Raw genomic sequence first — 24,149 nt, forward strand, 5'->3', positions numbered from 1 at the left:
CCACGGTTACACTGCTTAGTCAGCTGTGTTTTGTTTACAATTGCATTAATTTTGGTAATGGAAGTGTTTCACTACACTTCAAGTTAAGGCAGTGAAAAATATATAAAAATTAGATATAATAATCCTTTGAAAACAGCATAAATCGTGAGCGAGAAAAATATATTCTTTAGTTTAGATTTGTACTCGATCTTTCGGCAGAGATATATCGATTGTTATACTCTGAATCAGCTCTGCTCTGCACTATTGTGCAAACCAACCACCAACACCAACGCAAATTTTTCACTGTTGTGTCTGCCTTTCAGATTAGATTAGATTGGTCTTGAAGTGAAGTTAAAGTGTTAAACTATAAAGACTATTTGGACCATTGGATAAACCAATAACTGCTGGAAACATCAATAAACAAGTAAATAGCCCATTAATACCATAAATTAGTGTTGCCGTCTATACATGCTTGCCAGTCCTGTCCTGGTGCAGACTGAAGAACAGAGAAAGCATATGTTTAGAGCGAGTCAGAGCGCTACACTAGTGTTGGTGGCCGTCCGCAAATATTTGGCGCGATTATGAATAGTTATGTGAAAATACATATGTGGAGCGATGAAAATACGCTATTTTTAATTAAACTTGTGAAGAACTGCCGATACGTTTGGGACTCCACACATGTCTACTATAAACAAAAAACGAAAAGGCAGAACTTCTGGCTGGAAGCTGCCAAAAAGATGAACAGAGAAACCGGCCTAAAAATGGAAGTGGGTAAGCCAATAAAACCATTATTATTAACGATATTGAATCATTGACTTATTTATATATATTTATTTACAGGTGAAGTCAAAAAGAAATGGCAAAACATCAGAGCGTACTACTACGCGGAGCGCAACAAATTGATGAAGGCTACGCGCAGTGGAACACAGGATGGGGAAGTGCGTAGCGTTTGGAAGTACATGGACGAGATGAGTTTCATGCAATATTGCAGGATTCCACCGGGATACAATCCCGATACGTCTGTCAGTCAGATCAGTACGGTGGGTGTTTTTGATATTGGGTATAATCAAAGACTGCTTATTAAAATCTATACTGATTTGTATTTAAGGCCTATAATGACGGTGAGGAGGAAAGCTACGACGAAGAGAAGTTCCCTATTGAGGAGGCCGATTGCTCGGTGCAAGAACAGTTGGAATTCTGTGCCCCCTGGACACCTGACGCCTCAAAAAAGAGAAAAAGATCCGATTCCGAGTCGAATGACAAAATTCTGAATAAACTGTCGGACTCGCACAAAAACCTCACCGACGTCCTCGCGATGCCAACTACACCAAACCCCCATGCCGATTTCGGAGCATTCGTGGGTGCCGAATTAAAAAAATTAGACGACGATTTGGGAAAGCGCTTGGAAATTAAAATCTTGCAATTAATTACCGATTACAAAATTAAGCAGTTGGGACGCGATGTTCCTCATTACCCAATAAAAAATAACTAAAATACTATATACATATGTACAGTTAAAATTTCGAAAGTCTCGTGTTTTTAATTTTCAAAATCCAAATGGAATTCGGAAAAGTATTCCCTTAGACCGTCCCTCGTTTGGGGACCAAGGCCTGTCGATTTTACAGTCCGATGATCCACAACATGTTCGACAAAATTTTCTTCTACAATGCGTTCCAATTCAACATTTGGAATGACATCCGAATGGTTGTTTGATCGTATGGATTCCTCTCTCAAAAAGTTATAAAGACAAAAGCAGGTTAAAACTATTTTGCTGAATGAAATTGGTGCGCTCTTAATGGGCTTAAAGATAACTCTGAAGCGACTGGCCAGAATCGCAAACGCATTCTCCACAACGCGGCGACTCCTCGAAAGCATATAATTGAAATGTTGCTGACTTTCGGTTAGATTTTTTCTTAAATACGGCTTCATGTTGTACTCGGTGAGGGGGAAAGCCTCATCAGAGACCAGTGTATATGGGGATACACGGTTCGAGCGCGGCAGAGCAGACGGCGATGGTACGTGAATGCTGTAGTCATCCAGGCTGTATCGCAAATCAGAGTGCAGCCACACACTGGCGTCGCCAATTTTAGCATCTGTTGCGACATTCACATAGACGAACCTATACTTGGCGTCAACGATTACCATTAGCATCATGGAGGGTTCTCCATTGCTTGGCATGGGTCTTGTTTTGCAATGCTTTCCTGAAATATCAATGCTATAATTAATTATATTAAAGGAATGTAATTATTTATGTTCCTTACCATCTATAGCTCCAATGCAATTGGGATATCCCCAAATGTCGTAGAAATCTGAGGCGATTTGTTTCCATTCGTCTGCTGATGTCGGAAACGGTAGGTATTCTTCATTGAGCACATTGTACAAAACAGGTATTGTTTCCTTTAATATCTTCGTAATTGTCGGTATATATGTGGGTTTTGTTTGACGAAACGGCATACGGCCAGTGGACAAATAGAACAGGGTGACTTTAAGTCGCTCCTCTGAGGTAATGCTGTTTCTGAATGGGCTCTTCTTTTCCTGTATAAAAGGCCGCACCTTTTCCAAAATTATATTAAACTGATCTGGCGAGATTCGCAATACTCTTCCATAGAGTACGGAGTCTTCATCTACTATTTCCCTTCCCAACTTACATTCGAAGCCTGAAATTGATTAATATCCGTGAATTTATACAATAAAAAAATTGTTTTAATGTTTTACTGGCCTTCAAACTCTCGCTGCAACAATCCCCTTTTCGATGCCTCCATCTTCCTCCTGCGCTGGTTCTGCTTTCGCAGCATGAGCAATGCAGTCAAATAACTATTTTGCATTAATAACAATGCTGCACATAGTTTTCTTCTTTTTTCTATTTCCATTTTGCTTGTTATTTTGTGTATTGCGTATATTTTGTGCGTTCTTCTTCTCTTCATTTTTCTGTGTAGAAGCTACCAGCACTGTTTGTGCCAACAACGGTGTTTGCCAACACGAACAGCTGTTCCTTCAGCCCAATTTTGTGGTTCAAAAGTAAATTCTGTGCAAGCAAACCAAAAAAAGTTGTAAATTATTGCTTTTCTCTGCCTCAAACTGTTTTAAACTGTACAAAATGAACTGTGATGCTTTTTGCACTTCTTCGAATATCAGAAGTCGCGGTCAAAGTGGAAAAGCTAAGCAAAAACTGTGCAAGTCGTGAGCTTTTCGACGTTGGTCAGAATCACGAGTGGCTGCAAGGTTTCAGCTTGTGAAGATTGAAGAAGTCGCAGTCGTGACGGCAGTCGTCGTCGATATTTGCAAGTGTTTTCCGAGGCTCAATAAGTAACTCAATCGATTGAAAATGACGCCAAAAAAACGCGAAAAAACTAATGTTTGGATTTACTACGTAAATAATACAGAAAGCGGGCTGGCTACGTGCAGAATGTGCAATGGCACCTTAAAAAACAACAGGGTGTCGAATTTAAAAACACATTTATGGAATCGCCACAAAATAAAAGTTTTAAAAATAACCCCGATCGAAACCAAAGTTGACGAGTCATCCGATCTGGATTCCGAGATTTCTGAAAAAATAATACACAAGCAGAAAAGAACAGTTGTGAATAAGAAGCAAACACTTAGACAAAAACGTAATGCTCTTTGGAAATATTTCGAGAATAATATAGACAGCGGTCTGGCCAAGTGCAAAATATGCAAAGCCCCGCTAAGAAACAGAGTTTCAAATCTGAAAGGTCATTTATTCCAACAGCACGATATAAACTTATATTATGCCAAAAGACAACCCATGAAAAAAATAAGAGTTAATGTGAATAACTTGTTACTTCGAAACAATAAAAATGATGTTTGGAATTACTATGAAAATATTATAGACAGCGGTATAGCCAGGTGCAAGACATGCAATGGTACACTGAAAAACAATAGAGTTTCAAACTTAAAAACACACTTATTGAAGATGCATAATCTAAACCTATCAGTTAAAAAAATTCAACCGATCGAATCAGCCTCATCCGAGGCGGATTCAGTGCATTCTGTCAAAATAATACCCAAGGAAATATTAAAAATTAATGTGAATAGAAAACAGTTACTTAGATCTTTTATTGGTCTTGTGACCGAAGACTGCATACCCTTAAAGGTGTTGGATTCACCGAACATGAGGAATATCATTGGCCCAATTTGCGACGGGCTGGAAGCTGCGGCTGAAAAGCCAATGAGCTTAAATGGCTCAAGCTGCATTAAACATCTGGAATTGGTTGCATCTAACATAAGACTTGACATCAAAACTGAATTGAAAAACAAGCTGTTGTCATTCAGAATAGACAGTGCCTCGCGGCTATGCAGAAACATAGTGGGAATCAGTGCACAATTCCTGAGAGACGCTCAAATAAAATCCCGCTTTTTAGGAATGATTGAACTTAGAAAAGAGCCACTCAAAAATGTTGCCGTCGAAGTGATCAATGTTCTAAAAAGGTACGACATTAAAGTAGCCCAAATGGTGTCAGCTACATCCGATAACGGAGAGCCCATAGAAGAAAGCGGAGACGACTGTTCCAACGAAGAGTATCTCAAAAAAATCGAGTTGGTAGAAAAATCACCCAACATCCTATTAGGACATATTCGAGTCTCTCGCTGTGCTGCTCACAGTGCCCAACTTTGTGTCCTTGATGTTACAAAATCCTCGGAAATAATTAATTACATATTCACTTGTCGTAATTTAACGAAATATATCAGAAAACCATCGAACCGATATCACGAAACTTTTGAGCAAAAACAACTAAAGATGCCCCAGCTAGACTGCCCCACCAGATGGGGCTCAACCTATGCGATGTTGGAACATTTGAAGCTAGCTAAAGACGTGATACCCAAAAACGAATCGGTGAGAAGTAACATTCAAGACGGCAGCTATGTAATAGACTCGTTTTGGGAATTTATCGAAAGCTATTGCGTCGTATTCGGTCCCTTGCAAAAAACAATACTCAAATTCGAAGAGGAGCAACTGCACTACGGCAATTTTTATGCTCAATGGTTAAAATGCAAGATATGCACTGAAAAAATCGTAAAGGATGCCAGTCAAACTTTGACGACAACAATTGGAAATATAATTTTGAACTCCATCGATAAGCGAACAACAAAATTTATGAATAGTAAACGTTTAGTTTCGTGTTTGTATTTGGATCCTCGATTCCATCATACCTTGACAGCAGAGCAAAAAGTGCAAGCTAGAGATTATTTAAAACAAATTTGGGATAGAATCACGGAACTTAATCCCGAGGTAACTTCTTGTTCAGCATCGATGGTTTCGATTCCAGATCAATCCGTTGACTTTGACGAAGAAGATGAGTTACTAAACCAATACTTGACTCAAGGACTACTTGAAGCGAACGTTGGAAGTAAAAGCGATGTGTATACAAAGATTGAGACTCTTCAGCTTCCATTTCAAAGAATTGATGTAGACGTTCTATCGTTTTGGCAAGCGAAAGAAAACTCTGATCAGGAGCTGTATGCAATAAGCAAGGTGTGCTTTGCAATACCGCCCACTCAGGTAAATAGTATTCATTTTTATTATAAATTTAAAGTTTTATTAAATATTTTTCATTCATCACAGGTGGCGATGGAGCGACAATTTTCTACGCTACGACTGATGCTTACTGACGATTGGAATCAACATGGTCAGGAAACACTAGAAAACATATTTTTGGTGAAATTAAATCCAAATTTTCTTGAATCAGCCATTGACCAGTTGCCGATTTTTCAAAACGACCAAAACTCCCCAATAGAATCTATAAAAGACGAATAATTTTAAATGAACAAGTTACAAACAAATTAAATATTATTGATTGATAAAAACGATTTTTTAAAACGACCAAAGTATGATGGACATTAAAAAAATTAATAGTATTAAGTGCAAAAATTACCACAAAACAAAGCGTAATACTTAGACGGCGACTGCCGAAGGTAAAAATCAACTGTCACTTTTTCGCTTTGACGACTTGCACACCAGCCGTGGGCCGACTGACGTCAGTTTTCGTTACTCACGAAAGTAAAGCAAAAGGCTGCTGTGCAGATTTGACTGCGAATTCTTATTTCTTCTGATTGTACCGCACGAATGGAGAACACTTTACTAAAAATGAGCAGATATAATTACAATATTAAATATGAAATAGTTTAAGCATAAACATCTATTTATCTAAATTTATTCCATGCATTTTCGCTCGGATTTATTTTCCCGCGACGTTTTGCAACACTAAAAAAGAACATAAATTTGAATTACGAAAAAGTGTGCCAAGTTTTTCAAAGTTTGCGCGAATCTAGTTACAAGTTGACACAAATATGCACATGAGCATAAAACGGGCTGCATATATGCGGCCATAAATCACGGGCCACGTGGATACGCAGTGCGTATGCTATATGCAAATGAATACGGCTAAAAAAGTACCGGCGATAAAACGCTGCCGACTTATCGCCAGTGGAAGCGCCGCCAAGTCGCCGCCAACAATTTTTGGAGGTCTAGGTGAGACTATAAATTGGCCGTCGTCCCAGTCCGGTCCCACAGAAAATGAGGGAACGTGGCGTAATGGCAAAGTTGCAACGAATTCTCACATCTTTGTTCCTTCTAGGCGTGGCCGGGGCCCTCCCGATGGTGGACCTGGACTCTGAGGACGTGATTGACTTGTCGGATCTGGGCGAGGCCATATTCGGTAATCCGGACAGCGAGACCACGGGCGTCCTGGTCGATGCCCATGATGAGCAGTCCCAACAGAATCCCGAGGAGCTGGGCACCTACTACGAAGGCGACATCCTCATTCCTCTAAGTTATCGCGAGGCGCGTTCCAACAGCACCCGCAACGGCATCCTCGCGCAGAGCTTCCGCTGGCCGGGAGCCGTCGTGCCCTACGAGATCAAGGGTCCCTTTACGACCCAAGAGCTGGGCAACATTAACCACGCCTTCAAGGAGTACCACACCAGGACCTGCGTGCGCTTCAAGCCGCGCTCCACCGAAAAGGACTATATATCAATTGGAAGCGGAAAGTCGGGCTGCTGGAGCAGCATTGGGCGACTGGGCGGACGCCAGGAGGTCAATCTGCAGTCGCCCAACTGCCTCCGGACCTATGGCACCCCCATACACGAACTGATGCATGCCCTGGGCTTCTTTCACGAGCAGAATCGCCACGAGCGGGACTCGTACGTCAAGGTGATGAGCGACAACATCAAGCCCGACATGATGGCCAATTTCGAAAAGGCCAGTTCCAGGACCCAGTCGGGATTTGGCGTGGACTACGATTATGGCAGCGTGATGCACTATTCGAGCACCAGCTTCACCCGGAACGGACAGCCAACGCTGAAGGCGCTGCGCCCCAGTTCCGCGGCCAGTCAGATGGGACAGCGCAAGGGTTTTTCCGATGGAGATGTGCGCAAGATCAATGCCATGTACAAGTGCAAGGTGTAGCTGATTGAAATGATCTCTCTGATCCGATTTGGTTTATTGGAAAAATATATCTATATATAATTGATTAGATCATTAACATTCGCCTAGATGTGCTGTGTCTTGTACTGCGCTCTGTTTGCTGATATGTGCCCCCTCTTAGTGGTGCGGCAGGTTCTTGTTCGTGTCGAAGAAGAAATTTCCCTGCATATTGAGCTCTTTGCAAAGCGTGGAGAATCTTCTGATGGCATTGTAGGTGCCATTGCCGCTGCTGCTGCTGCCGATGGTATCTTTTACAGAGAAACATAAAGTGTGACATACATTATATGCTAGGTCCAGACCGATGGTTGCTTGGCCGCATGCAGATGGTGATTAGTAGGTGTTTTTGCTAGTAGTAAACATTATTGTGATCCATCCAGTGGTTAGTGTGGACGAGCCTTGCACTGCAGCTTGCGGCTGGTGGCCTTACCTGGGCCCAAAATGCTTCTGGCATTCAAGTCCAGATTCATGTAGAGCGCCATGTTGCCGGTGGAACCAGGATGTGAGCGATTGTTGAGAAAGTCTCTGATATGCTGCACAATTAAATCGATGGCCACTGAAAGGGAGAAGCAGTCAAACGTTATAGAAGACAAAGTCCCAGCAAAGGTACGTTTCGTTTGTTAGATCGTTCTAGGCATTTGGAACTCAAACAACGGAAACAATCCACTTACCTCCCAGGCCGCCCATTTGCAGCTAAACTCAACCAAAACGATATCCAAGCAGTCTACGGGGCTAGGACTTACTCTAGCTCTAGTTAGTATGTGGTATTACCTAAGTCGCATCTAAGTTACGCTGGGCGGCATTTGTCTGTTAAACTCTACCGATCGAAAGTTGGGTGGGTGAGTTTGTTTTATGTGGTTTTTGTTGTGTGCTTTACGATACGACTAATTATAATGCCTGCCATCTCGCAGCCGTACATTGTACTTAATAAACAAAACATTTATTTATCCAATTCGTCTTTTATGTATATTTAGATTTTTTTACGTCTAGCTTTATCAGTAGCAACAATTAGTGAACGCTATAGTCGGGTGTTCCGACTGTGTGGTGTACCCTCTACTTGATTTAGTGAGCGCTAATCAAAAATAGAGGAACAGATATCCTCATTGTTAATATAACTCCTAGGATATTTAATAGCTGCAACCACGGTTGCTCTATAAAAAAATCAGAAATCGCCAACATGGATAACTGATATTGATAAATTTCAATCAAATTGAGCCAACAAGTGGAAAAAATCACCGTGGCTGCAACAAAGTTTCTGTGTTATTAAAAGGGGTTTTCTTCAACATTTCTGGAATATTCTGGAATACAACAAAATTGTATAGTCGTTGGATTCTAGGGACCGACATGTGCCCGTCGCCAACTTGTCAAATACTGTGTATATTCTTGTTGGATTCTGGGATCGACTCAGCTACCCAGGACAATACAAAGCCGTGTAGGCAGCGCGGTCTATCAAGCATCGAACGAAAATTGAAACGGAATCTGTTCCTGATGTGATATCTTGGTATTTGATAGCCTCTAGTTATACGTGGGAAAGAATCATGGAACATTTCGAAAATTGTTACGAATATATTTGAGAACGTGAGTCAGTGCTTTAAAAGATAAACAGACCCATATATATATATATATATATATATATATATATATTCGAGTTGCAAGCAAATTATTGATCTACAAGTATCGGGTATATATAAATATGAATAGTACAGTAGTTAGATTTGTGACATGTGTGTGATTTTCGGGTGAGAGTTGAGTGCTTAGGAACGGAACCTTACAAAAAGTCAGAGCAAAGGAGCATTTAGGTTAGACCCAGTTTTGTGAAATATTATCACTGTAACAATTCTTCTATAACTTAGGCCAGAGTTAGACTGGAAACGAAATCATTGGGTTATGTTATGTTATCGTTATGGGAACAAAAACGAGCTTACACTACCATGTGTATTTCAATATTGTAATAATAATAGTAGAGTAGATTATAGCTAAAGATATAGAACTTTTCAATCTTAGGGCTACATTAGTGGATTATAAGGAGCGAAATGAGGAGCGATGCCCGCGCTTAAGGTATAGAGAAGGAGGTTCTTTGTTTATCTCTGTTAGTTTGGTTTTTTTCTGCGATTCTTAATTTTGGCAATTAGCTTATAAGCTTAGAGGACACGGCGCGCCATAGTCTGGGCCTTGGGGGTCTGGGGTTGGTGGTCGGTTAGGCTTAGGCTTATGCACTTTAGTGATCTCTCTTCATGCTGGACGGCGCAGCTCTGATTGTGTGGCTGTGCTGTGCGCTGTTGGTGTTGGCGAGTATCTCCCCGATATGGTGTACAATGAGATCAATGGCAACTGCAAGAGATACAATAAAAACAACAGGAACAAACAAAAAAAAAAAACGTAGACAAACCAAAAAAAAAAAAAAAACGAAAACAAAGAGAAAAGAGAGAGCAACAAAGAAAAGGAGAACTTTTTGATAGGAATATATATGTTTAAAGATAAATATATAAATATCAAGCAGACTATTTGATTGGGTCTCGTTTGTACTTAGATTTAAGATTGTTAATTTCGAACAGGAAACCAAAAACCATACAAAATTGTTTATAACTATTGTTATTTATATAACAAAAAACTCAACGAATCACTACAAACGCTAGACGTGTGAGTGTGTGTATGTGTTATATATACACAAATATATAATGTACGGGTATGTGGAAAGAAAACAGATGTGTCTCTGTGGGACTGGGTGTGGATCTTACCTGTGTTGTCGGCACCGCGCGGTATTATAACGTCAGCAAACTTTTTCGTCTAAAAAAGGGGGAGGAAAAAACTGTCAAATGGTCACTGAAAATGGGGCTAGATACGCTTACGGGCGAGCAGAACTCCTCGAAGGCGGGCTTCACAAAGGTCATGTACTGGGTGAGCACAGCGTCCAGGTCCCTGCCACGCTCATTGATATCACGTGGCACTGCCAAGGAAAAAGAAAAGGGGTTATGGCATCTGGATGCTACAGTAGACATGGAGTCACGCTTACCGCGTCGTGCCAGTCTGGTGTCAGAGTCGGTGTCCACGAACAGTTTCATGTGGAAGAGGTCCCGAATCTTGGGAAAGTAGAACACCAGTATGCCCTCAAAGAGCACCACATCCGCCGGATAAATAACGAGCATGTTCTCAAAGTCCCTGAAAAGAGATTGAACATAATTTACACACACAAAACACATTTACTAGCAGCAGGTGGCACTCACAGAGAATTGGTGCGGTAGTCATAGCCGGGTATCTTCACCTTGTGACCCTTGAGGATGCCCTGAAGTGTATCGAACATCAGCTCTTCGTTGAAGGCGTCCGGATGGTCAAAGTTGAACAGGCCCTTCTGTGCCTTGGCCTTCTCGGCGGCTGTCAGCTCGCGATAGAAGCTGTCCTGGCTGATAGCCACCACCTGGCGCTGTGTATGGTCCATTTCGGCCTGCCCAAGTTGCTCCATGATCTTCTTGCACACGGTAGACTTGCCGCTGGCCGTGCCTCCTGCCACGCCAATCAAAAACGGCGACTTAACCTCATCTCCGGTCAGAGCATCGCCGTTCGGCAGGTGCAGAATGTCTTCTTTGTTGGAGTCGCCCATTCGGAAAATTTGTTGGAAAAGTGCTTATTTTTCTTTTCTACCAAACTAACAAACAGCTGACCGATTTATATATCGATATATATGTTTTTTCAATAATATTTTTATAGGTGAATTACCCGCAACCAATTAAAATAAGCTGCCGTCGACCGCTGTGATGAGGACCATTCAATTTTCAACCTCAGAAAGTAGGATTGTTAATTTTTGAAATCATATCGTATTTCGATATATCAAATTTTCTAAATTTTAATATCGCCATATCGAATACATCAATTATAAAAAATCAATATATCGGAAAAAATTCCAGAAAGATGTTTTTAGTTTAAAGACGTGTTTTTTTTTAATTTTTTGTTTTCAACAAATAATTTTGAAGCTGCTGAGCTTTCGGGGGTTGTTAAATATTTAAGAGTCAGCTGTGAATCCAGGTTACAATCCAGGGTAGCTCTCTATTATCTAGTCCTGATATGTGCACCGAAGTTTAATGTATTTCTACTTGTCTTCACAATTTTATCGCAAAGATTTCACGATAGGAGTTTTGGTAGAATTTATTATACAAGTTATTTTATCTTGTCCATGAATAAACGATACATGGTGGTCGATGTTTTCTAAAAATATCGATTTGTGATATAGTCGTCGAGAAAATATCGCAGACAAAATATCGTATCATATATCATATCGAATATAAGCAATCGTAATTCGTTTGTTATTGTCACAGCTGACAGGTAGGAAATATAAACAAATTTTTTCTAATAAACAAAGGGAAGTAATTAAAAACAAATCATAAACGTATGGTATAGACGACAGAGACTGTGTAGCTAAATGTGTGTGTAATTGTGTCATATGTGTGTGTTAATATATTTTCTTTGATTCCTTAACAGGTCTAAACATGACCACAAAGTATTGTATGCTATGCCGTTCGAGAACTACGGAAAAGAATGTTTCAGTACCAAGAGATGAAAGCAGAAGGGAGCTGTGGTCAAGGAGCTGTGGCGTTCAATTTACGAGTTCGAGTAAAATTTGTAGCAAACATTTCAAGGACTCGGACTTTTTTTACTATCCGTCCGAAAGCGCAACAAAGCGGAGACGACTGATGCCAACTGCTGTACCGCAGAATCAACGTGAGCAAGTTCTCACAGAGCACTTAAAATCAGCTTGTGGGGACAATGTTTGTGACTTCAACTCCCAAACTGAGTATTTTTACCATTCGGTTACTATTTTATGGCTATTAATATGATTAATTTTCAGCGAAGAAGTTGTGGATTCTGGGCTTGCCATAGACAATTTATGTTTGCAAAAGAAAGTTGCTGACTTGCAAAGGGAAAAAGCTAAGCTCCTTGAGCAAATTGGGAAAACGCAGACGCTTATTGATTCCCTTAATACCATTTTCACCAAATCGCAGATCAGGAAACTTGAGAACGGCGGGAAAAGAGTTCAATGGAATCACGATGACATTTCAAATGCGATTTGTCTCCATGCTGCTGGCCCCCGGGCGTATCGCCACTTGATCGAAAAGGGGTTTCCATTTCCATCCTTATCCACTTTGGACAAATGGTTATGAATCAAAATATTCTAATTTCCTTAAAAGTATTTATTTCGTTCTATTTTTCGGGCTCCACGTTGGCCTTAGCTCTATACTCCTCCGCTCGCTCTCTGTTCCTTGCCGTCAATAGTCAGTGTTATAATCATTACTTTTCACAATGTAGTAGTAACTTTCGTAGTGATCCTAAAAAATTCTATTCGTTCGTTAACTCTAAGCGCAAGTCAAACGTTTTTCCTCCTTCCCTTCATTACCAGAACATAACAGAAGCTTCTGCTGTTGGTATTGCAAATTTATTCGCTAACTTTTTCCAAACAACGTACTCGTCTCATATTTACAATGCATCCACTCCGTATCCGTACCAGCTACCTCAAGCTAACAGCATTTTTCTGCCCTTTTTCGAGGAAAGCGTTGTTCTGGAAGGTTTGTCATCTATGGACATATCGTTTTCTGCGGGTCCAGATAAGGTACCAAGTTGCATCTTAAAACACTGTGCCCAGTCCCTTTGCAAACCCTTGACCTTTCTCTTCAACCTCTCCTTGGAACAGTCTTGTCTCCCAGTAATTTGGAATGAGTCCTACATCATTCCGCTTCATAAAAAAGGTTCAAGATCAAACATTGAAAATTATCGTGGTATCGCAAAGCTTTCCGCCATCCCGAAGCTTCTTGAGTTCCTGGTCACCCGGCAACTGCAACATCTTTGTTGCAGCTTGATATCTCCGTCGCAACACGGTTTTTTCAGACATCGTTCAACATCGACTAACCTTCTTGAGTTTTCTAACCTAATCCACCGTGGTTTTCAAATTGGTTTGCAGACGGATGTAGTTTTTACGGACTTCAGCAAGGCATTCGATTCTGTGAACCATGCTCTGCTTATTCACAAGCTCTCTTTATTAGGGTTCCCAACGAATCTTCTAGATTGGATTTTGTCCTATCTCTCTAACCGTACTCAACGTGTTTTGTTTTCTAACGTGTTGTCAAATACTGTTAATGTTACTTCAGGTGTGCCACAGGGAAGTCATCTGGGCCCGCTTCTGTTTATTTTATTTGTGAATGACCTTCCTCAAGTTATAACATACTCTACTACACTAATGTATGCTGATGATGTTAAAATCTGTCTTTCTTACTCTGATTGGTATTTGCACACACGCCTTCAACTTGATCTAAGTGAACTACTATTGTGGTGTTCAACTAATCTTCTTTTTCTGAACCTTTCCAAATGCAAACTTATGACATTTAACCGTCGCGCTCCTCATTTTGTCCCATATGTTCTAGGAAATCATGTCCTTGAGCGAATTTCGAGTTCAAATGACCTCGGAGTCCTTTTTGATCATAAGATGTGTTTTAACACCCATATAGCTGCAACTGTAAATAAAGCTAAGGGTGTTTTAGCGTTCATCAAGCGTTGGTCCAAGGAGTTTGACGACCCGTACGTTACGAAACAACTGTACATCTCGTTAGTACGTCCTATATTGGAGTATTGTTCTTGTGTGTGGAGCCCGCAGTATAAAGAGCAGCAGGCTGTTATTGAATCCGTGCAAAAGCAATTTTTAATTTTTGCCCTTCGGAACTTTAACTGGGACTCGGGTAGAATCTTGCCACCCTACCGGTCTAGGCTAAATCTTATTGACCTGCCGTCGTTGCACCATCGCAGAATATGCAATGGCGTAATGTTCGTGCACAAGCTCCTTCTTGGGACTGTTGACTCCCAAACTCTCTTGGGTCAGATTGACTTGGCCGTTCCATCTAGACCTACCCGTACTTTTAGGCCTATCCGTCTACCCATATGTAGGTCTAATTATGCTGATCATGAACCTTTTAGGGTTTTATGCCATAATTATAACTCCCTCTGTCAAACCCTATCCCCTGAACTGTCTCTTAAACTAATTGCATGCAATATTTATAATCATTTAAATTTAGCTAACTTTTAACTTATCTTTTTCCGCCTTTAGTAACTAAGTACCATTATTAACAGATAATTTGTTAATTTAATAAATAAATAAATAAAAAAAAATAAATATATATTATCGAACAAATTTTCTTTCCTGTCAGAAGACTGCAGCGTTTCTCTCTGAGAACCGAGAGAGCGAGTTTAGAAAGTGGACGGACCCTCACTACATCGGTCAACACTAGTGTTAGGCAAACAACAAGCTTGTTAGAAAATAAAAACAATAAGATCTATTTTTAATGGTTTTTTGCTTAAAATTTTCATGGATACACATACACCATTGGATACCAAGGACGAGAAACAGAATTACAAAGATGAACGTGAACTGGATGCTCATTTTTTCGAAATCAATTTGATTTGGTGTTCGTTATTATACCAAATTTCGGGCGCTTTTTTGATGTCGTGAAGTAAAAGGCTGAGCTGCAGGATGGCATTCTCACACAATGCATCAAGCAGATCACAGTCGAGCGTAAATGTAACGCGCAGGTTATTGGTAACGTTCTACTTAAGGTCAATTCCAAACGGAACGGCACCAATCACAAGCTATATGAAGCCCCGAATGGATCATGGGTGGCGGCAACACCCACCACTCTGGGATCTCTCGCTGATCGGGCGACGGATGAGTCACACCATCACCCACAAACATGGTGTTCTTTAGCAGACAGTGCAGGTCATCCCTTAGCTTGTGATTGGTGCCGTTCAGTTTGGAATTAACTTTAATTAGAACGTTACGTTAACGTTCTACTTAGAACGTTACGTTAACGTTCTACTTAAGGTCAATTCCAAGCTAAACGGCATCAATCATAAGCTAAAGGATGACCCCCGCTGTCTGCTAAAGAATGCGATGTTCTTGGGTGCTGATGTAACTCATCCGTCGCCCGATCAGCGAGAGATCCCCAGAGTGGTGGGTGTTGCCGCCACCCATGATCCATTCGGGGCTTCATATAACATGCAATATCGCTTGCAACGCTCTGCCTTGGAGGAGATTGAGGACATGGAGTCGGTAGCTCTTGAGCACTTGCGTGTCTATCATCAGCTCCGCATATCCCATCCCGAGCACATTATCTATTATCGTGATGGTGGCAGCGATGGAGTTTCCCAAGATTAAGAATGAAGAGTTGAGGGGGATTTCTGCGGCCTGCTTCAAGAAAATTTTAACTGCTACATCCAGAAACCTCCTTAATTTCTTTCGCTTATTTACCTTCGCTTCCTTTCAGATGCATATCAAACCCAAGATTTTCTGCGTCATTGTAGTTCCCGGCATCATACGCACTTCTTTCCGAACGGAGCTCCATCGCAATACAATAAGTTCAACAATGTTGTTCCGGGAACCGTCGTCGATCGCACCATTGTCCATTCCAATGAGATCCAGTTCTTCATGGTCAGCCATCAGTCGATTCAGGCGACGGCAAAGCAGACGCGTTACAACCTATTTGAGAATACGGGCAACTTGGATATTGATGTACTGCAGCAATTGACATACAATCTTTGTCACATGTTTCCTCCTTGCGACCGCGCAGTGTCTTATCCGGCTCCGGCACTTATCCACCCATCACTGGGTGCGAAATTAATTTTAATATTGTTATAGTTACATATATTCGTTCTGACGTTATATATACCTTGACTGCTTTCCTTACACTGGGTGCGACATTAATTTTAATACTGTTATAGTTACATATATTCGTTCTGACGTTATATACCTTGACTGCTTTTCTTACAATATGGCATACAATATATGAAATGGTTAAATTTTCATTATTTTCGGTGGAAAATTGAAAAACCTAGTTGGCTTATAATAGGTTAATCGTTTGGTGTTCGTTGTTATACCAAATTTCGGTCGCTTTTTTGATGTCGTGAAGTAAAAGGCGGAGCTGCAGGATGGCATTCTCACACAATGCATCAAGCAGATCACAGTCGAGCGTAAATGTAACGCGCAGGTTATTGGTAACGTTCTACTTAAGGTCAATTCCAAACTGAACGGCACTAATCACAAGCTAAGGGATGACCTGCACTGTCTGTTAAAGAACACCATGTTTTTGGGTGCCGATGTGACTAATCCGTCGCCCGATCAGCGAGAGATCCCCAGAGTGGTGGGTGTTGCCGCCACCCATGATCCATTCGGGGCTTCGTATAACATGCAATATCGCTTGCAACGCTCTGCCTTTGGTGCGGTAGTCATAGCCGGGTATCTTCACCTTGTGACCCTTGAGGATGCCCTGAAGTGTATCGAACATCAGCTCTTCGTTGAAGGCGTCCGGATGGTCAAAGTTGAACAGGCCCTTCTGTGCCTTGGCCTTCTCGGCGGCTGTCAGCTCGCGATAGAAGCTGTCCTGGCTGATAGCCACCACCTGGCGCTGTGTATGGTCCATTTCGGCCTGCCCAAGTTATTTTATCTTGTCCATGTTTAATTCGTGCGGGAATAAACGATACATGGTGGTCGATGTTTTCTAAAAATATCGATTTGTGATATAGTCGTCGAGAAAATATCGCAGAAAAAATATCGTATCATATATCATATCGAATATAAACAATCGTACTTCGTTTGTTATTGTCACAGCTGACAGGTAGGAAATATAAACAAATTTTTTCTAATAAACAAAGGGAAGTAATTAAAAACAAATCATAAACGTATGGTATAGACGACAGAGACTGTGTAGCTAAATGTGTGTGTAATTGTGTCATATGTGTGTGTTAATATATTATCTTTGATTCCTTAACAGGTCTAAACATGACCACAAAGTATTGTATGCTATGCCGTTCGAGAACTACGGAAAAGAATGTTTCAGTACCAAGAGATGAAAGCAGAAGGGAGCTGTGGTCAAGGAGCTGTGGCGTTCAATTTACGAGTTCGAGTAAAATTTGTAGCAAACATTTCAAGGACTCGGACTTTTTTTACTATCCGTCCGAAAGCGCAACAAAGCGGAGACGACTGATGCCAACTGCTGTACCGCAGAATCAACGTGAGCAAGTTCTCACAGAGCACTTAAAATCAGCTTGTGGGGACAATGTTTGTGACTTCAACTCCCAAACTGAGTATTTTTACATTTCGGTTACTATTTTATGGCTATTAATATGATTAATTTTCAGCGAAGAAGTTGTGGATTCTGGGCTTGCCATAGACAATTTATGTTTGCAAAAGAAAGTTGCTGACTTGCAAAGGGAAAAAGCTAAGCTCCTTGAGCAAATTGGGAAAACGCAGACGCTTATTGATTCCCTTAATACCATTTTCACCAAATCGCAGATCAGGAAACTTGAGAACGGCGGGAAAAGAGTTCAATGGAATCACGATGACATTTCGAATGCGATTTGTCTCCATGCTGCTGGCCCCCGGGCGTATCGCCACTTGATCGAAAAGGGGTTTCCATTTCCATCCTTATCCACTTTGGACAAATGGTTATGAATCAAAATATTCTAATTTCCTTAAAAGTATTTATTTCGTTCTATTTTTCGGGCTCCACGTTGGCCTTAGCTCTATACTCCTCCGCTCGCTCTCTGTTCCTTGCCGTTAATAGTCAGTGTTATAATCATTACTTTTCACAATGTAGTAGTAACTTTCGTAGTGATCCTAAAAAATTCTATTCGTTCGTTAACTCTAAGCGCAAGTCAAACGTTTTTCCTCCTTCCCTTCATTACCAGAACATAACAGAAGCTTCTGCTGTTGGTATTGCAAATTTATTCGCTAACTTTTTCCAAACAACGTACTCGTCTCATATTTACAATGCATCCACTCCGTATCCGTACCAGCTACCTCAAGCTAACAGCATTTTTCTGCCCTTTTTCGAGGAAAGCGTTGTTCTGGAAGGTTTGTCATCTATGGACATATCGTTTTCTGCGGGTCCAGATAAGGTACCAAGTTGCATCTTAAAACACTGTGCCCAGTCCCTTTGCAAACCCTTGACCTTTCTCTTCAACCTCTCCTTGGAACAGTCTTGTCTCCCAGTAATTTGGAATGAGTCCTACATCATTCCGCTTCATAAAAAAGGTTCAAGATCAAACATTGAAAATTATCGTGGTATCGCAAAGCTTTCCGCCATCCCGAAGCTTCTTGAGTTCCTGGTCACCCGGCAACTGCAACATCTTTGTTGCAGCTTGATATCTCCGTCGCAACACGGTTTTTTCAGACATCGTTCAACATCGACTAACCTTCTTGAGTTTTCTAACCTAATCCACCGTGGTTTTCAAATTGGTTTGCAGACGGATGTAGTTTTTACGGACTTCAGCAAGGCATTCGATTCTGTGAACCATGCTCTGCTTATTCACAAGCTCTCTTTATTAGGGTTCCCAACGAATCTTCTAGATTGGATTTTGTCCTATCTCTCTAACCGTACTCAACGTGTTTTGTTTTCTAACGTGTTGTCAAATACTGTTAATGTTACTTCAGGTGTGCCACAGGGAAGTCATCTGGGCCCGCTTCTGTTTATTTTATTTGTGAATGACCTTCCTCAAGTTATAACATACTCTACTACACTAATGTATGCTGATGATGTTAAAATCTGTCTTTCTTACTCTGATTGGTATTTGCACACACGCCTTCAACTTGATCTAAGTGAACTACTATTGTGGTGTTCAACTAATCTTCTTTTTCTGAACCTTTCCAAATGCAAACTTATGACATTTAACCGTCGCGCTCCTCATTTTGTCCCATATGTTCTAGGAAATCATGTCCTTGAGCGAATTTCGAGTTCAAATGACCTCGGAGTCCTTTTTGATCATAAGATGTGTTTTAACACCCATATAGCTGCAACTGTAAATAAAGCTAAGGGTGTTTTAGCGTTCATCAAGCGTTGGTCCAAGGAGTTTGACGACCCGTACGTTACGAAACAACTGTACATCTCGTTAGTACGTCCTATATTGGAGTATTGTTCTTGTGTGTGGAGCCCGCAGTATAAAGAGCAGCAGGCTGTTATTGAATCCGTGCAAAAGCAATTTTTAATTTTTGCCCTTCGGAACTTTAACTGGGACTCGGGTAGAATCTTGCCACCCTACCGGTCTAGGCTAAATCTTATTGACCTGCCGTCGTTGCACCATCGCAGAATATGCAATGGCGTAATGTTCGTGCACAAGCTCCTTCTTGGGACTGTTGACTCCCAAACTCTCTTGGGTCAGATTGACTTGGCCGTTCCATCTAGACCTACCCGTACTTGTAGGCCTATCCGTCTACCCATATGTAGGTCTAATTATGCTGATCATGAACCTTTTAGGGTTTTATGCCATAATTATAACTCCCTCTGTCAAACCCTATCCCCTGAACTGTCTCTTAAACTAATTGCATGCAATATTTATAATCATTTAAATTTAGCTAACTTTTAACTTATCTTTTTCCGCCTTTAGTAACTAAGTACCATTATTAACAGATAATTTGTTAATTTAATAAATAAAAAAATAAAAAAAAAATAAATATATATTATCGAACAAATTTTCTTTCCTGTCAGAAGACTGCAGCGTTTGTCTCTCTGAGAACCGAGAGAGCGAGTTTAGAAAGTGGACGGACCCTCACTACATCGGTCAACACTAGTGTTAGGCAAACAACAAGCTTGTTAGAAAATAAAAACAATAAGATCTATTTTTAATGGTTTTTTGCTTAGAATTTTCATGGATACACATACACCATTGGATACCAAGGACGAGAAACAGAATTACAAAGATGAACGTGAACTGGATGCTCATTTTTTCGAAATCAATTTGATTTGGTGTTCGTTATTATACCAAATTTCGGGCGCTTTTTTGATGTCGTGAAGTAAAAGGCTGAGCTGCAGGATGGCATTCTCACACAATGCATCAAGCAGATCACAGTCGAGCGTAAATGTAACGCGCAGGTTATTGGTAACGTTCTACTTAAGGTCAATTCCAAACGGAACGGCACCAATCACAAGCTATATGAAGCCCCGAATGGATCATGGGTGGCGGCAACACCCACCACTCTGGGGATCTCTCGCTGATCGGGCGACGGATGAGTCACACCATCACCCACAAACATGGTGTTCTTTAGCAGACAGTGCAGGTCATCCCTTAGCTTGTGATTGGTGCCGTTCAGTTTGGAATTAACTTTAATTAGAACGTTACGTTAACGTTCTACTTAGAACGTTACGTTAACGTTTTACTTAAGGTCAATTCCAAGCTAAACGGCATCAATCATAAGCTAAAGGATGACCCCCGCTGTCTGCTAAAGAATGCGATGTTCTTGGGTGCTGATGTAACTCATCCATCGCCAGATCAGCGTGAGATCCCCAGTGTGGTGGGTGTTGCCGCCTCCCATGATCCATTCGGGGCTTCATATAACATGCAATATCGCTTGCAACGCTCTGCCTTGGAGGAGATTGAGGACATGGAGTCGGTAGCTCTTGAGCACTTGCGTGTCTATCATCAGTTCCGCATATCCTATCCCGAGCACATTATCTATTATCGTGATGGTGGCAGCGATGGACAGTTTCCCAAGATTAAGAATGAAGAGTTGAGGGGGATTTCTGCGGCCTGCTTCAAGGAAATTTGAACTGTTACATCCAGAAACCTCCTTAATTTCTTTCGCTTATTTACCTTCGCTTCCTTTCAGATGCATATCAAACCCAAGATTTGCTGCGTCATTGTAGTTAACCGGCATCATACGCGCTTCTTTCCGAACGGAGCTCCATCGCAATACAATAAGTTCAACAATGTTGTTCCGGGAACCGTCGTCGATCGCACCATTGTCCATTCCAATGAGATCCAGTTCTTCATGGTCAGCCATCAGTCGATTCAGGCGACGGCAAAGCGGACGCGTTACAACCTATTTGAGAATACGGGCAACTTGGATATTGATGTACTGCAGCAATTGACATACAATCTTTGTCACATGTTTCCTCGTTGCGACCGCGCAGTGTCTTATCCGGCTCCGGCACTTATCCACCCATCACTGGGTGCGAAATTAATTTTAATATTGTTATAGTTACATATATTCGTTCTGACGTTATATATACCTTGACTGCTTTCCTTACACTGGGTGCGACATTAATTTTAATACTGTTATAGTTACATATATTCGTTCTGACGTTATATACCTTGACTGCTTTTCCTACAATATGGATATATATGAAATGGTTAAATTTTCATTATTTTCGGTGGAAAATTGAAAAACCTAGTTGGCTTATAATAGGTTAATCGTTTGGTGTTCGTTGTTATACCAAATTTCGGTCGCTTTTTTGATGTCGTGAAGTAAAAGGCGGAGCTGCAGGATGGCATTCTCACACAATGCATCAAGCAGATCACAGTCGAGCGTAAATGTAACGCGCAGGTTATTGGTAACGTTCTACTTAAGGTCAATTCCAAACTGAACGGCACCAATCACAAGCTAAGGGATGACCTGCACTGTCTGCTAAAGAACACCATGTTTTTGGGTGCCGATGTGACTAATCCGTCGCCCGATCAGCGAGAGATCCCCAGAGTGGTGGGTGTTGCCGCCACCCATGATCCATTCGGGGCTTCGTATAACATGCAATATCGCTTGCAACGCTCTGCCTTTGGTGCGGTAGTCATAGCCGGGTATCTTCACCTTGTGACCCTTGAGGATGCCCTGAAGTGTATCGAACATCAGCTCTTCGTTGAAGGCGTCCGGATGGTCAAAGTTGAACAGGCCCTTCTGTGCCTTGGCCTTCTCGGCGGCTGTCAGCTCGCGATAGAAGCTGTCCTGGCTGATAGCCACCACCTGGCGCTGTGTATGGTCCATTTCGGCCTGCCCAAGTTGCTCCATGATCTTCTTGCACACGGTAGACTTGCCGCTGGCCGTGCCTCCTGCCACGCCAATCAAAAACTGCGACTTAACCTCATCTCCGGTCAGAGCATCGCCGTTCGGCAGGTGCAGAATGTCTTCTTTGTTGGAGTCGCCCATTCGGAAAATTTGTTGGAAAAGTGCCTGTTTTTCTTTTCTACCAAACTAACAAACAGCTGACCGATTTATATATCGATATATATGTTTTTTCAATAATATTTTTATAGGTGAATTACCCGCAACCAATTAAAATAAGCTGCCGTCGACCGCTGTGATGAGGACCATTCAATTTTCAACCTCAGAAAGTAGGATTGTTAATTTTTGAAATCATATCGTATTTCGATATATCAAATTTTCTAAATTTTAATATCGCCATATCGAATACATCAATTATAAAAAATCAATATATCGGAAAAAATTCCAGAAAGATGTTTTTAGTTTAAAGACGTGTTTTTTTTTAATTTTTTGTTTTCAACAAATAATTTTGAAGCTGCTGAGCTTTCGGGGGTTGTTAAATATTTAAGAGTCAGCTGTGAATCCAGGTTACAATCCAGGGTAGCTCTCTATTATCTAGTCCTGATATGTGCACCGAAGTTTAATGTATTTCTACTTGTCTTCACAATTTTATCGCAAAGATTTCACGATAGGAGTTTTGGTAGAATTTATTATACAAGTTATTTTATCTTGTCCATGAATAAACGATACATGGTGGTCGATGTTTTCTAAAAATATCGATTTGTGATATAGTCGTCGAGAAAATATCGCAGACAAAATATCGTATCATATATCATATCGAATATAAACAATCGTAATTCGTTTGTTATTGTCACAGCTGACAGGTAGGAAATATAAACAAATTTTTTCTAATAAACAAAGGGAAGTAATTAAAAACAAATCATAAACGTATGGTATAGACGACAGAGACTGTGTAGCTAAATGTGTGTGTAATTGTGTCATATGTGTGTGTTAATATATTTTCTTTGATTCCTTAACAGGTCTAAACATGACCACAAAGTATTGTATGCTATGCCGTTCGAGAACTACGGAAAAGAATGTTTCAGTACCAAGAGATGAAAGCAGAAGGGAGCTGTGGTCAAAAAGCTGTGGCGTTCAATTTACGAGTTCGAGTAAAATTTGTAGCAAACATTTCAAGGACTCGGACTTTTTTTACTATCCGTCCGAAAGCGCAACAAAGCGGAGACGACTGATGCCAACTGCTGTACCGCAGAATCAACGTGAGCAAGTTCTCACAGAGCACTTAAAATCAGCTTGTGGGGACAATGTTTGTGACTTCAACTCCCAAACTGAGTATTTTTACATTTCGGTTACTATTTTATGGCTATTAATATGATTAATTTTCAGCGAAGAAGTTGTGGATTCTGGGCTTGCCATAGACAATTTATGTTTGCAAAAGAAAGTTGCTGACTTGCAAAGGGAAAAAGCTAAGCTCCTTGAGCAAATTGGGAAAACGCAGACGCTTATTGATTCCCTTAATACCATTTTCACCAAATCGCAGATCAGGAAACTTGAGAACGGCGGGAAAAGAGTTCAATGGAATCACGATGACATTTCGAATGCGATTTGTCTCCATGCTGGTGGCCCCCGGGCGTATCGCCACTTGATCGAAAAGGGGTTTCCATTTCCATCCTTATCCACTTTGGACAAATGGTTATGAATCAAAATATTCTAATTTCCTTAAAAGTATTTATTTCGTTCTATTTTTCGGGCTCCACGTTGGCCTTAGCTCTATACTCCTCCGCTCGCTCTCTGTTCCTTGCCGTCAATAGTCAGTGTTATAATCATTACCTTTCATAATGTAGTAGTAACTTTCGTAGTGATCCTAAAAAATTCTATTCGTTCGTTAACTCTAAGCGCAAGTCAAACGTTTTTCCTCCGTCCCTTCATTAC

The 24,149-nt window shown here is 41.0% G+C and overlaps 5 protein-coding genes and 2 long non-coding RNA genes across 25 annotated transcripts; 4 read left to right on the forward strand and 3 right to left on the reverse strand.

Moving 5' to 3' along the window:
- Nucleotides 1–143: 143 nt before the first annotated feature.
- On the forward strand, nt 144–1,497 carry LOC108154840. Its single transcript, XM_017285257.2, has 3 exons — nt 144–750; nt 820–1,019; nt 1,088–1,497. Exons 1-3 carry the CDS (start codon nt 561–563, stop codon nt 1,469–1,471), a joined length of 774 nt encoding a protein of 257 aa, XP_017140746.1. The 5' UTR covers nt 144–560; the 3' UTR covers nt 1,472–1,497.
- Nucleotides 1,489–2,924, reverse strand: LOC108154838. The gene is made up of 3 exons (XM_017285254.2): nt 2,699–2,924; nt 2,241–2,636; nt 1,489–2,180 (listed from the first exon to the last, which is right to left on the reverse strand). Exons 1-3 carry the CDS (start codon nt 2,901–2,903, stop codon nt 1,519–1,521), a joined length of 1,263 nt encoding a protein of 420 aa, XP_017140743.1. The 5' UTR covers nt 2,904–2,924; the 3' UTR covers nt 1,489–1,518.
- A 369-nt stretch (nt 2,925–3,293) lies between these two features.
- Nucleotides 3,294–8,367, forward strand: LOC108154836 (zinc metalloproteinase nas-1). Of its 2 annotated transcripts, XM_017285253.2 has the most exons (3): nt 3,434–5,500; nt 5,564–6,469; nt 6,576–8,367. In XM_017285253.2, exons 2-3 carry the CDS (start codon nt 6,367–6,369, stop codon nt 7,403–7,405), a joined length of 933 nt encoding a protein of 310 aa, XP_017140742.1. In that variant the 5' UTR covers nt 3,434–5,500; nt 5,564–6,366; the 3' UTR covers nt 7,406–8,367. The 2 variants fall into 2 exon arrangements, with proteins under 2 accessions (XP_017140741.1, XP_017140742.1); XM_017285252.2 differs by lacking the exon at nt 6,576–8,367 and having other exon boundaries at nt 3,294–5,500; nt 5,564–6,456.
- Nucleotides 7,407–11,319, reverse strand: LOC108154839 (uridine-cytidine kinase). Of its 2 annotated transcripts, XM_033389598.1 has the most exons (7): nt 11,135–11,319; nt 10,645–11,074; nt 10,434–10,579; nt 10,270–10,367; nt 10,159–10,207; nt 7,851–7,976; nt 7,407–7,671 (listed from the first exon to the last, which is right to left on the reverse strand). In XM_033389598.1, exons 2-7 carry the CDS (start codon nt 11,016–11,018, stop codon nt 7,541–7,543), a joined length of 924 nt encoding a protein of 307 aa, XP_033245489.1. In that variant the 5' UTR covers nt 11,019–11,074; nt 11,135–11,319; the 3' UTR covers nt 7,407–7,540. The 2 variants fall into 2 exon arrangements, with proteins under 2 accessions (XP_033245489.1, XP_017140745.1); XM_017285256.2 differs by lacking the exons at nt 7,407–7,671; nt 7,851–7,976 and adding an exon at nt 8,345–9,751 and having other exon boundaries at nt 10,645–11,299.
- Nucleotides 11,320–11,638: 319 nt separating this feature from the next.
- LOC117187267 lies at nt 11,639–12,599 on the forward strand. Of its 4 annotated transcripts, none has more exons than XR_004472008.1 (3): nt 11,639–11,737; nt 11,894–12,206; nt 12,261–12,599. It is a non-coding gene; the product is annotated as an uncharacterized LOC117187267 (long non-coding RNA). The 4 variants fall into 4 exon arrangements; XR_004472007.1 differs by lacking the exon at nt 11,639–11,737 and adding an exon at nt 11,738–11,836; XR_004472010.1 differs by lacking the exon at nt 11,639–11,737 and adding an exon at nt 11,784–11,801.
- Nucleotides 12,600–15,431: 2,832 nt separating this feature from the next.
- LOC117187067 (uridine-cytidine kinase-like) lies at nt 15,432–22,946 on the reverse strand. Of its 11 annotated transcripts, none has more exons than XM_033388853.1 (4): nt 22,206–22,935; nt 16,201–16,875; nt 15,702–16,055; nt 15,573–15,641 (listed from the first exon to the last, which is right to left on the reverse strand). In XM_033388853.1, exons 1-2 carry the CDS (start codon nt 22,359–22,361, stop codon nt 16,519–16,521), a joined length of 513 nt encoding a protein of 170 aa, XP_033244744.1. In that variant the 5' UTR covers nt 22,362–22,935; the 3' UTR covers nt 15,573–15,641; nt 15,702–16,055; nt 16,201–16,518. The 11 variants fall into 11 exon arrangements, 10 of the variants coding, with proteins under 10 accessions (XP_033244745.1, XP_033244744.1, XP_033244743.1 ...); XM_033388852.1 differs by having other exon boundaries at nt 16,120–16,875; XR_004471855.1 differs by lacking the exons at nt 15,573–15,641; nt 15,702–16,055; nt 16,201–16,875 and adding exons at nt 20,037–20,974; nt 21,035–21,389; nt 21,454–21,548 and having other exon boundaries at nt 22,478–22,946.
- Nucleotides 17,019–17,926, forward strand: LOC117187068. 4 transcript variants are annotated; one of them, XR_004471857.1, is made up of 3 exons: nt 17,019–17,064; nt 17,221–17,533; nt 17,588–17,926. It is a non-coding gene; the product is annotated as an uncharacterized LOC117187068 (long non-coding RNA). The 4 variants fall into 4 exon arrangements; XR_004471856.1 differs by lacking the exon at nt 17,019–17,064 and adding an exon at nt 17,068–17,163; XR_004471859.1 differs by lacking the exon at nt 17,019–17,064 and adding an exon at nt 17,110–17,128.
- Nucleotides 22,947–24,149: the final 1,203 nt, after the last annotated feature.

This window comes from Drosophila miranda, chromosome 2 (assembly GCF_003369915.1).
Source record: "Drosophila miranda strain MSH22 chromosome 2, D.miranda_PacBio2.1, whole genome shotgun sequence".
Taxonomy (NCBI): Eukaryota; Metazoa; Arthropoda; class Insecta; order Diptera; family Drosophilidae; genus Drosophila; species Drosophila miranda.